The sequence below is a fragment of the Rhinoraja longicauda genome, chromosome 16, assembly GCF_053455715.1.
Source record: "Rhinoraja longicauda isolate Sanriku21f chromosome 16, sRhiLon1.1, whole genome shotgun sequence".
Classification (NCBI taxonomy): Eukaryota; Metazoa; Chordata; class Chondrichthyes; order Rajiformes; family Arhynchobatidae; genus Rhinoraja; species Rhinoraja longicauda.
Genome location: NC_135968.1, coordinates 21,387,030 through 21,400,540, shown reverse-complemented (window position 1 = coordinate 21,400,540; position 13,511 = coordinate 21,387,030). Strand labels below are relative to the sequence as shown.

Here is a 13,511-nt window from a genome sequence, read left to right as displayed (position 1 = left end):
GAGAGGGGATCTTATCGAAACATATAAGATTATTAAGGGGCTGGACACGTTAGAGGCAGGAAACATGTTCCCAATGTTGGGGGAGTCCAGAACCAGGGGCCACAGTTTAAGAATAAGAGGCCATTTAGAACTGAGATGAGGAAAAACTTTTTCAGTCAGAGAGTTGTAAATCTGTGGAATTCTCTGCCTCAGAAGGCAGTGGAGGCCAATTCTCTGAATGCATTCAAGAGAGAGCTGGATAGAGCTCTTAAGGATAGCGGAGTCAGGGGGCATGGGGAGAAGGCAGGAACAGGGTACTGATTGAGAATGATCAGCCATGATCACATTGAATGGCGGTGCTGGCTCAAAGGGCTGAATGGCCTCCTCCTGCACCTATTGTCTATTGTCTATTGTCTATAGCATTGATCAAGTTATGGGACATCAATCCAGAAGCATAAAACTCAAAGCGCTGGAGTTACTCAGCGGGTCAGGCAGCATCTTTGGAGGACAGGGATAGGCAACATTTCAGGTCGCGACCGGTCTCGGAAAGCGTTTTTTAAAGAGATACAGTGTGGAAACAGAATCCACTGAGTCCACGCCGACTAATGATCACCCCATACAAGGGGCAATTTTACAGATGTCAATTAACCTTACAAACCTGCACATGAGTGGAATGTGGGAGGAAACCGGAGCACCCAGAGAAAACCCACGCAGTCACAGAAATAACGTACAAACCATACAGGCAGTACCCGCAAACCCCAAAATCCCATTGTGTAGGAAGGAACTGCAGATGCTGGTTTACACCGAAGATAGACACAAAAAAGCTGGAGCAACTCAGCGACACATTATCCTGTTTAATTTAAAGTCACCAATTAACAACCCGATCTCCAAGAGCTCTTGCTCCAATGAATGATTTCAAAAGAGTCAAGATTATTGCTGGTTTGTGCAAAGGTTCGAAAAAGGCTTCTACACAGTCAGGCGAAGGAGAAATGATCCTTGACCTGTTTTCCTCTGACATTTTGATGGATGGAGAAATATTATTCAGAGCATTCTGAGTCATTCCTGTGTGGCATTAGATCTCTTGATGTGCATTTGGGACACTGAAGCGCCGAACATCTCAGTTGAAGGACACTGATATTAATTTAACGTTTCCTTCACCTTCACCTGAGAAGGGCCTCTGCTCGCCAGCTCATCAATAGTGCAGGAATCCTGACGATACTATAGACAATAGACAATAGGTGCAGGAGTAGGCCATTTGGCCCTTCGAGCCAGCACCGCCATTCAATGTGATCATGGCTGGTCATTCTCAATCAGTACCCCGTTCCTGCTTTCTCCCCATACCCCCTGACTCCGCTATCCTTAAGAGCTCTATCCAGCTCTCTCTTGAATGTATTCAGAGAATTGGCCTCCACTGCCTTCTGAGGCAGAGAATTCCACTGCAACGTGAAGGCCAATGATATCATCTGCTTGGGCCTCTGCAGGTCGGGCTTTGAACTCCTGGCCTTTGAACTCAGAGGGGGGGACATGCTCCCAGCGAGCTTGGGGAAAGGTGACAGGATCTTGACTAAATTAAGGTTCGAAAGGCCTCTTTCGTGCACCAGTCTTTTAATGTTTTTTTTGTTTTTTAAAAAAAATTTAATTGATTACAGTGCATATAACAACAACAGTAAACCCCATCCCTCCTCTTCCCTACATAATCATGAAAACAAACAAACAAAAACAAACAAATAAATAACGTGACCTGCGTGGGTTTACTCCGAGATCTTCGGTTTCCTCCCACACTCCAAAGACGTACAGGTATGTAGGTTAATTGGCTGGGTAAATGTAAAAATTGTCCCTAGTGGGTGTAGGATAGTGTTAATGTACGGGGATCACTGGGCGGCACGGACTTGGAGGGCCGAAAAGGCCTGTTTCCGGCTGTATGTATATGATATGATTTAAAAAAATTTTTAAAAACCATAACTACAGTGTGACAAAAAAGACAAAAGCACAAAAACATGAGACAAGGTGATTTTCACAAGTCAAATATTTCAGTATTTTCACTGCTGGATTCAAAGAAGGTACAAAAGCGTGTGGCATTGAGGGGATAGTTTTACTTGTCCTTAATATGCTGCAGCACTGGGTTCCATATGTTGAAGAACTTTTGAGGGTTGCCAGACAATTCATATCTCAACCTCTCTGCGTGTAACCAGCCTATTATAAAGGGCCACACTTGGGAACATTTGAGCTTGGCATCACTACAGTTTCATTGCCTCCTGAAGCTTTTCATGTGACTTTTATGTACAACTGACATGACTCAATCTCTGCTGAATCAATATTGAAATCATTATACACCTCTGCAAACGATAAGGGGCATCTAAGAATAACAGAAGTCTTCTTTACATAGTGAGCACTGAAGGGTTCCAAACATACGTTTTTTTTTTTAGACTAAACTGCATGTGGCCTGGCTGGGTTAAATGCAGCAAAGTGCATTGCCACAGTGGCCTGCATCTTACCAAGAAATAAAAGGCTTTGGGGACACTGACACACACACACAGAAAAAGGCATTTTTCATTAAATATTGATCTCCAGAAGTCCGTTTGTGAAAATGTTGCACTCTGTACCGCAGGGCGAACAGAACCAGCTCTCGGTACAGGACATAACTCTCAGGACAAACATGCATCAAAACACCCTCACAACAACAAAACAACGCAAATAGCAGAGGCCCATTCGCTCAGGCAAGCTTGGAGATAAGTTCATAAGTTCATAACTTCGTAAGGAGCAGAATTAGGCCATTCGGCCCATCAAGCCCACTCTGCCATTCAATCATGTCTGATCTCCCTTTCTCTCTCAGCCCCATTCTTCTGTCTTCTCCCCTGACACCTGTATTAATCAAGAATCTATAAATCTTTGCCTTAGAAATATCCATTGACGGCCTCCATGGCCCTCTATGGCAATGAATTCCACAGATTCACCACCCTCTGGCTAAATAAATTTCTCATCATCTCCTTTCTAAAGGTATGTCCTTTTATTCTGAGGTTATGACCTCTGGTCCTAGACTCTCCCACTAGTGGAAACGTCCTCCCCACATCCACTCTGTCTAGGCATTTCACTACCAAAGGTGATGAGTAGGTGAGTTAACTTTTGAAACTGCTGACTGCTGCCTTTTTCTAAATTTGTTCTCTTTCATTATGTTGCGAGACCGATTTGTTACCAAGCAATCAACAGGGGTGAGAGGTCAGAGGGTGGCATGGTGGCTCAGCGGTAGAGTTGTTGCCTTATAGCGCCAGAGACCCGGGTTCCATCCTGACTATGGGTGCTGTCTGTACGTAGTTTGTACGTTCTCCATATCATCATATCATATATATACAGCCGGAAACAGGCCTTTTCGGCCCACCAAGTCCGTGCCGCCCAGCGATCCCCGTACAATAACACTATCCTACATCCACTAGGGACAATTTTTACATTTACCCAGCCAATTAACCTACATACCTGTACGTCTTTGGAGTGTGGGAGGAAACCGAAGATCTCGGAGAAAACCCACGCAGGTCACGGGGAGAACGTACAAACTCCTTACAGTGCAGCACCCGTAGTCAGGATCGAACCTGAGTCTCCGGCGCTGCATTCGCTGTAAAGCAGCAACTCTACCGCTGCGCTACCGTGCCGCCCTAATGTGACCGTGTGGGGTTTCTCTGGGTGCTATGCTTTCCTCCCACACTCCAAAGATGTTCAGGCATGTAGGTTAATTCACTAAAAACTTGTAAATTGTCCCTAGTGTGTAGGATGATGCTAGTGTAATGGCTTGTCGGAGCGGGCTCGGTGGGCCAAAAGTCCTGTTTCTGCACTGTGTCTCTAAACTAAACTAAACTAAAAAAGGGAGAAATTGGGAAGGGCCTTGTAGCACAATATAGACTGAATCATGGCAACAAAACATTATTGCTGAGATGGGAAGTGATTGAAGAATGGACTGAGAGAGATGGATTCTTTACCACAGGATGGGCTTTTCAATTCTCAAGGTCTCTTCCTCTTATGTTTGTGTGAATGAATAGGCACAAAGTTAAAGGCAGAGCAGAGTGTATCTACCCAACAGACTCCAAAGATGGTCAGAGCGAGTTATCATGATAATTAGTGTATGAGTGGTGACACGAAACATCACCCATTCCTTCTCTCTTCTGTCCCACTGAGTTATATTTTGTGTCTACCTTCCAAAGACATGTAGGCTAATTGGCATCTGTAAATTGCCCTGAGTGTGTAGGATGTGGAAGTGGGGTAACATGTAACTGGAGTTTTAGTTTTTTTAGTTTTAATCTTTATAGTTTTGGCGATACAATGTGGAAACAGGCCCTTCGACCCACTGAGTCCACGGTGTCTAAAGCTCTGCTTTTCTTTTGATTGATATTTGTTGGACAAGTGCATCCAAGCATAAGGAAGAGATTTGGGTGGATTTATTTGTGGCGCACTATAACCGTTGCCCATTTGAGCTTGACACAGGTGCTGGATACTAAAGTCCAACCATCATTCATTGCATTCCTACAGAAACCATCAATAATGCTTCTCCAGCATAGCTACATGGACATTGGATTGGAAGTTGTGAATTGAAAAGTGAAAGCGTGAAGGATGTTGAAAATGCTATTATGCGAAGTATTCCTAGTGCTTGGAGGATTATGCATGATGGATTAGTATGTAGTTTATTCTTATCCCTGTTGCAATGTAGAAATTCAACCCAGGACATTTTGATTTATTGCCTTAAATGCTCTCAGGCTTACCTGTGGTTTTCAATAGACTTGCTATTGTAAAGATATGCCAGGGAATTGTGTATTTTTTATCTCATGCCTGGATATTTGCTTTAAATAGATGGAAATAGATGGTAGGGGTTCGGGCTCCATTGTGTTCTATTAATGGGTGCCATTGCAATGTGACAAAATGCGACCAGTCCGTATGAGTAACGCAAACAGCAATGAATATGGAGGGATTTTTCACGATAAAGAAGTGGTAGTCTTATTATAATATGGAAATGAGGCTTAAAATATGTCCCAGCCATTCTCTGGCAGCCACACCAGAGCTTCACGCATTCATCATGCAATAGGCTAGCAGGATCATTGGATACAGTTCTGTGTTGAAGCAAGCTCAATAAAAGGCAGAGCAATAAATGAACAGCTTTAAAGGATCATTAATGCATAAGTTCCAATGCTGCCTTATGTTGCTGGTCACTGAATCTTTTAAAGCCACGCCGCAAAAAAGTTTGGCACAGACATTGTGGGCTGAAGGGCCTGTTGTTCTGTTCAATGTTCAAAGTTGTGTAGAAAGGAACCTCAGGTGCTGGTATATACTGAAGATAGACACAAAGTGCTGGAGTAACTCAACGGGTCAGGCAGCATCTCTGAAGAAAAAGGACGGGTGACGTTTTGGGTCAGGATCCTTCTTCAGAAGAAGGGTCCCAAACCGAAACGTCACTCATCCTTTATCTCCAGAGATGCTGCCTGACCTGCTGAGATACTCCAGCACCTTGCGTCTATCTATGTTCAATGTTATCAGGCTTCCTGAAACCTCCTCCTGTAAACTAGAATACTGTCCAATTCACCTCTGTCCAGTTGAGGACATTTAGACTTTTTCTATAGATCTGAAGCGCAATAATGCTGAGAACTATATTCTGCACTCCTTATCTTCCAAATTGTGCCACCTATTGTACTTGATTTTAACATGATTGTGTGTATGCATGGTATTATTTGATCTGTGGATAGCATGCAAACCAAAACACCATGACCTAGCTGGTGCAGCTGCTGCCTTTGATCTATCATTAATCAGACTTTATCCTGCACTAAAAGTTGTACTCTTTATCCTTTACTGTGCACTGTGGGCAGCTTCATTCTATTGATGTATAGTCTTTTTGTTGACTTGATAGCACGCAACAAAAAGTTTACACTGTACCTCGGTACACGTGACAATAATAAACTAAAATATTTCAGTCCTCGATAGTTGACACCTCCACCTCACGTCATTTTTTTTTCACTCAGAAGGGAAGAGATCTTTTGATTTGGTGAGTTAGTTGTGAAGAAGCTACCCCAGCTCTTTGCCTGATGTTATAAAAAGGATCTGCAGATGCTGGTTTACACCGAAGATAGACACAGAATGCTGGAGTAACTTAGTGGGACAGGCAGCATCTCTGGAGTAAATGGAGAGATTCCATTTAAGGTTGGGACCCTTCTTCAGATCAAGAAGAAAAAAACAGGACTAATCGGGGCCAGCACAGATAATCTCAGGCAAGGAGGTTCCCAGATAGGCTAATTGTTGGCTAGAGAGGTTGTCTCTACTCCATTTTCCCCTTCCTCCACTAAAAGTCGGCTAGCCAGTCCCACACCGTTCACAACGATGTATCCCTCTAGCCAATAATCAGCTTATCGAGGAACCTTTCTGTCTGAGGTCGTTGTTGTGATATTGCTGGGACTACTTTGTGTATCCAAGAACTACTTTGTATGGCTGTGTATATAAGTGATTGGTGTGATTAGGCGGTCACTCTGGATCCAGGCGGCCTTGGAACAAACAGCCTGGAGTACAAGCTGCACCATGATAACATCTTAAACATGTGTACTCGTGGTCCGTCCAGAGTCACACTAAAGGTACAACAGGTACCGGACCACGAAGTATAACATGGTGGCAGCGGCTTGGTGTTTCGCCTAGGGAGGGAATGAAGCATGCCCGAGCAGAAAAGGTTAAAAAAAAAAAAAAAAAAAGAGCCCTGAAGGGAAACAAAACGAAAGAAAAGTTTCCAGCTCGGTACGGGACGTTTGGAGTGCATCCCGACAGGGACAGTGTGAGTTGGTATAGTTACCTGCTCAGTAGTCGGCGCCCCGAGGGGGAGGTGCTGGGGGAGGTGCGTGTAGGCCCACTTCGCGCCCCAGCACCTGTGTAGGCCCAAGATTAGAAGCCTGCGACTGCTTCGCGGGGGAGAGACCGGGAGATCCGACACACGGAGATGTGCGGTGACCAGGGAAGACCGGGAGACCCGACACACGGAGATGTGCGGTGACCGGGGAAGACCGACACCCATGGAGGTGTGCGGCGACCGGTGGAGACCGGCACCCATGGAGGTGTGCGGCGACCGGGAGACCCGACACCCACGGAGGTGTGCGGTGACCGGGGAAGACCGACACCCACGGAGGTGTGCGGCGACCGGGAGAGCCCTGGAGGAGACCGACACCCACGGAGGTGTGCGGCGACCGGGAGAGCCCTGGAGGAGACCGACACCCACGGAGGTGTGCGGCGACCGGGAGAGCCCCGGAGGAGGCCGACACCCACGGAGGTGTGCGGCGACCGGAGGGGGTCGGCGACCGGAGGGACCGACCACCTGCGGAGGTGCGGCGACCGGTAAGGCCGAGGCACTACATACTCACCCAGGCGCGTCGACCGTAGAGTCGGGACGGCCCTGGGCTCCAGCAATGTAACCTTTTACACAAGTGTACTTGCGGTCCTTCCAGAGTCACTAAAGGTACAACAGGTACCGGACCACGAAGTATAACAGTCGTCTGGTGCCGGCCCAGGTTTGTCCTATTCCTTTTCTCGCTTCCCACCCCCACCCCTGCCTAAAATCAGTCAGAAGAAGGGTCCCGACCTGACAGGTCACCTATCCATGTTCTGCATCGATGCAGCCTGACCCACTGAGTTACTCCAGCACTTTAATGTCTATCTTTGCAAGATGTTCCCTGGTTTGTTGCAGTGTATTCACTGAGTCTTATCTTGGGTTGGTAAGAAAGCTCTCTGGACTACAGCTCAGCTAATGCTGAAATCTCAGTTGTGTGACACCTTCAACGATGAACAAAAGCTAACAACGCCAGTCAGCTCAGTTTCATTGCAGCTAAGCCTCCAGAGAAGATGTCAGCCAAAAAAATAATGGATTTAAATGATTGATATCAAAGAGAGAGATATACATTTGTTCTAAATCAAATGTGCATTAGTCATGCAAGATAAGCATCCTGCAAGCAATTACTGTTTCTGCTCTTTCTGAATCGCATATTTCAGCGTGTATAAAAGCAAATCAGACGAAAGTGATGCAAGAATAATTTACAATGACTTAATAATAATTTATCATCTAGTGGGAAAGGAATTACAGGCAGTCAGAAGGGTGCCAGGGGTTATGGGGAGAAGGCAGGAGAATAGTGTTGAGAGGGAAAGGTAGATCAGCAGAATAGACTCGATGGGCCAAATGGCCTAATTCTGCTCCTTTGTCCTACGAACAGGGCAATATAATGTAATGTAGGATTACGAGTTCAGTTCCTTGGATGCACAAACTTCTGGGGCTCAAATTGTGACAGTTGGCACGGCATAAGGAAGTGAAACCAGGAGTATAAAACAAGGTTAATGACAGTACCCAACCAAAGCCAAATTGTAAATCTGTGCTGCAAAGCTACTGGATTATTAATTAAATTAATTGACATCTTCCAGCAGTACCAATAGGTCAGGTTCGAATCTTCCTCCCCTGGCCATCTCCTCTGAGTGGAAAATCAAAGGTAATTATGTTGTTTCTTGTTCTGTCTCATCGTTTTCCTGATAACACCAAATCCAAACTCTCAACGTGATTGATAATTCATGTCTGCCATGTCGTGGCAACCCAACCAAGTCTATGAGCTTGAATCCTCATGGAAATGACTTACAAGATGATGGGGTGGAAATCTACTGAAGAGGTGAAAGGCACTTTAGTGCCATTTTTTAAAAAAACTTAAAAGACTTCGTCTGTTGCAAGAAATTTGGGACGAAAAGTGAATCGTTAATGTGCAAAAATAATCGTTCAGTTTAAAGATACAGTGTGGAAACGGGCCCTTCGGCCCATCGGGTCCACGCTGATCAACAATCACCCCGTTCACTGGGCGAGAGTCGCCGCCTCCCCCGACATCAGTCTGAAGAAGGGTCTCGACCCGAAACGTCACCCATTCCTTCTCTCCCGAGATGCTGCCTGACCCGTTGAGTTACTCCAGCATTTTGTGTCTACCTAAGATTTAAACCAGCATCTGCAGTTTTTTTCCTACCTCTTCTAAATCTTTCTCCACTCACCTTAAACCTTCAATTGGCCTCTGTAAATTTTCCCCCAGTGTGTACAGAGAGGATGTAAAAGTGGGATAACATAGAACCAGTGTGGGCTAATGATCGGTGGTCGGTGTGGACTCAGTGGGCCGAAGGACCTGTTCCCATGCCACACCTCTAAATTGAACAAAACCTGGTTTCTCTTTTTTCAAAGACCGTGATATGGGGAGAACTGGAGCTTATGAGCATGAGATCAGTCAACACTTAACGGACTCTGAATATCTGGGTTTGTGCCCAATGGAGGTTTGCCGTAACCCTAACCAGCATCTTCTCTCCTACATTTGATCACTTTTGTGGCATCTTGAGCTGTGTACCTAGATCTAGAATGCTTAGAGTGGCATGGTGGTGCAGCGGTAGAGTTGCTGCCTCACAGCACCAAAGAGTCGGGTTCAATCCTGACCAAGGGTGCTCTGTGTGCAGAGTTTATACGTTCTCCCTGTGACCGCATGGGTTTCCTGTGTGTGCTCCGGTTTCCTCCCACATTCCAAAGACATACAGGGTTGTAGGCTAATTTGGCTTTTGAAAATTGTCTCTTGTGTGTGCAGGCTAGTGTACGGGGTGATCGCTGGTCAGTAGGCCAAAGGGCCTGTTTCCACCCTGTACCTCCAAAGTAAAACTAAAGTAAAGTAGAAAGTTAAACACTGTATCTCACTGCCAACTGGAATAATGATTGTGTATTTTAGTACATGGAGCCTAGTACACATCCAGTGACAGACTGACAGGATAACAAAAGGTCAGAACAAATATACTAGATTGAACAAAATATTAAAGATTCATTTTTAATAAACTGCTTAACGGGAATTACATTACCTATCTATTTGTTCTATTGCAATATGTTATATTTTTCGAACTTAGCCAAGTGTCTCAATATAAACTATTTTGCCTTAATTTACATTTGCTGCACTAAGGCTTAAAGTCCCTTAGAAAATATGATCTAGTAGATAATTGAATACAATAAAATACAGACTCTGCACAAAAACATAATGACCAGCTTGGCTCGGTATGTAATAACGATTCCCATTCTAATTATGCTGCAAGAGGTTGCTGTAACGTGTTTCTGTTTATTGACCAGTAATGAGCTTTTTTTTGGATTCCAGTGTCTTCGAACATTTATCCAGGGAGTACCTCGGGCCACATTCAGTCTGGAATGTGTTCCCCCCCTGTGATCCATGCCTTGTCCATCCCCACCTCTCTCCCAGTTTTCTTCCCCTACCCCTCCCCTACCCCACCAGCTACAACCAGTCTGAAGAAGGGTCCCAACACAAAACATCACTGGTCCATGTTCTCCAGAGATGCTGCCTGAACCGCTGAGTTACTCCAGCACTTTCTGCCCTTTTTTGTAAAACATCCTCTGCAATTCCTTGTTTCTACTGAATGGGTTGATATTTTGTCCTCACGTTTGCCCCTCCTACGTTCATAGGTTATAGGAGCGGAATTAGACCATTCGGCCCATCAAGTCTACTCTGCCATTCAATTGTGGCTGATCTATCTTTCCTTCTCAACCCCATTCTCCTGTCTTCTCCCCATAACCCCTGACACCCATAAGAATTTATCAATCTCTGACTTAAAATCTTCGATCGACTCAGCCTCCACAACCATCTGAGGCAATGAATTCCACAGATTCACCACCCTCTGACTAATGATGTAATGGGGGAAATCAATTGACACACACTATGTCCCCTGGTAAGAGAACAAAATTGACTTTAGCTGTGATTGACTTTAGATATCAATGATGGAGGCTCCACGTTGTTGCTCGACCTTTGGGAAATGGGAATCAATTAAGGGATTTGTTTATTTACTAAAGATGTACCAATAGTATGAGTAGAGATGGGAGCAAACATCGGTCAACACAGAGGCACAGCTGGGAGGGTTAATGCTTTCCAGCACCAGAGACCCAGGTTCAATCTGATCTCTGTCTGTGTGGAGTTTGCATGTTCCCCCTGTGACTTGCATGTTTCTTCCAGGTGCTACAGTTTCCAACCACGTCCCAATGACGTCATAGCCTCAGAGTTAAAGGATGTACCTTTAGAAAGGAGATGAGGAGAAATTTATTTAGTCAGAGGGTGGTGAATCTGTGGAATTCTTTGCCACAGAAAACTGTAGAGGCCGTCGGTGGATATTTTTAAGGCAGAGGTAGATAGATTCTTGATTAGTACAGGTAGAAGTTATGGGGAGAAGGCAGGAGAAAGTGGTTAGGAGGGGAGATAGATTAGCCATAATTGAATGGAGGAGTAAGCTTGATGGGCTGAATGGCCTAATTCTACTCCTATTCCTAGTGACGTGCGCGTTTGTAGGTTAATTCACCTCTGTAAATTGCCCCTGGTCTAGAGAGTGGATGCGTAAGTGGGATAATATACAACCAGTGATTGTTGGTCAGCCTGGACTTGCTGGGCAAGAAGGTTTAAGTTGGTTCAGATGCATGATCGCAACGTGTACCGAGGTACAGTGAAAAGCTTTGTTTTGCATGTTATCCGATCAGATCAGATATACTACACATAAGTACAGTCAAGAAAGCCCTGTTGGCATGCTGCATCTTTCAATCAATTTCTAATAAAAACATTGGCATTATGTCCATGAATGAGATTGCTAAGAGCTTTTGCACCCAGATTACCAAAAGGAAGAGGGTCCTGCAATCAATCATTGCAGGGAAAAGAGGAGAGATAATCCTTCGCAGCCAATAAAGTCCATCACTTTCTGCATGAGAAGCACGGTGGCGCAGCGGTAGAGTTGCTGCCTTACAGCACCAGAGACGCGGGTTCATTCCTTACTACGGATGCTGTCTGCATGGGATTTGTATATTCCCCCTGTGGCTGCGTGGGTTTTCCCGGGTCCTCCTGTTTCATCCCACACTCCAAAGACGTACAGATTTGTAGGTTAATTGACTTCTGTAAATTGTTCCTTGTCTGTAGGATAGAACTTCATTTGAGTTCAGTTTATTGTCACGTGTACCAAAGTACAGTGGAAAGCTTTTTGTTGCATTCTACCCAGTCAGCGGAAAGACAATACATGATTACAATTGAGCCGTCCACTGTGTACAGATACATAGCATAGTTAAAGTAAGAAATGCTGCTGTCGGAGTCACGGTAAGCGTAGACACAATGGGCTGAAGGGCCTGTTTCATAAGTTACGGGAGCAGAATTAGGTCATTCGGCCTGTCAAGTGTACTCTGCCATTCAATGGCCGATCTATCTTTCCCTCTCAACCCCATTCTCTTGCCTTCTCCCCATAATCCCTGACACCCTTACTAAGCAAGAATCTGCCAATCTCCATATTAAAATATCCATTGACTTGGCCTCCACAGCCATCTGTGGCAATGAATTCCACAGATTCACCACCCTCTGACTAAAGACATTCCTGCTCATCTCCTTTCTAAAGACACATCCTTTCATTCTGAGACTGTGGTCCTAGACTCTCCCACTTGTGGAAACATCCTCTCCACATTCACTATATCGAGGCCTTTCTCTTTCACAGGCCTTTCCACGTTGTATCTCTAAACTGAACTAATCTAATCTACCAGAACCATAGATTTTATACCCCGAAGCTCTCATTATTTATTCGGAATATACTAGAAATTAAAATCAGTCTTCTTCAAGGTGGAGTAGCTAGTTCCTAACAACAGGTTTGAGATTTCTGTGGTTTAATGCTTGTCGTTGGTCTCCACAAGTTGCTGCCAGTTTCATTGATGTGAACCTTGTCAGTCGCACTGTCATTATCGCAAGAAGAACCCAGCCCAACAATTTCTTAATATATAGCTTGCTGCTTGCAATTGTACTCCATTTACGATACAATACATGATACGATGGAATTTCATTTATCCCAGGAGAGGAATTGATCTGCCAACAGTCATAAAACAGCCAAAATACATGAAACGTGAAATTAAAGCGACCAGTGGAAAGGATTATGGGTGTGCAAAGATTGGGGAGGGGGGAGTCAGTCTACCCCATGACAGGAGGGGGAGGAGTTGTAAAGTTTGATAGGGAAGGAGGATTTCCTGTGGCGTTCTGCACTGCATCTTGGTGGAACCAACCAGTCTATGGCTGAAGGTTCAGTTTTGTTTTAGGTTGGAGATCCAGCCTCGAGACAGACCATTCGACCCAGCGAGTCCGCACTGAGCATTCGACCCAACGAGTCCGCACTGAGCATTCGACCCAACGAGTCCGCACAGAGCATTCGACCCAGCGAGTCCGCACAGAGCATTCGACCCAGCGAGTCCGCACAGAGCATTCGACCCAGCGAGTCCGCACAGAGCATTCGACCCAGCGAGTCCGCACTGAGCATCGAACACCTGCACACTAGGTCTCTCGTACACATTTTACCGAAGCGAATTAACCGACAATCCGGCACGGCTTTGGAATGTGGGAGGAAACCGGAGAAAATCCACGCGATCACAGGGAGAACGTACAAACCCCGTGCAGACAGCACCCGCAGTCAGGATCGAACCCGGGTCTCTGGCGCTGTGAGGCAGCAACGCTACCGCT

General features: G+C 45.3%; 1 protein-coding gene across 1 annotated transcript in view; it reads right to left on the bottom strand.

Annotated features, from left to right (window-relative positions):
* Positions 1–13,311, bottom strand: part of LOC144600829 (VPS10 domain-containing receptor SorCS1-like) — a 410,789-nt gene extending 397,478 nt beyond the window's left edge. The window contains 1 exon segment of the mRNA XM_078412718.1: positions 13,120–13,311. Coding sequence (XP_078268844.1) covers positions 13,120–13,311 — 192 coding nt within the window.
* Positions 13,312–13,511: the final 200 nt, after the last annotated feature.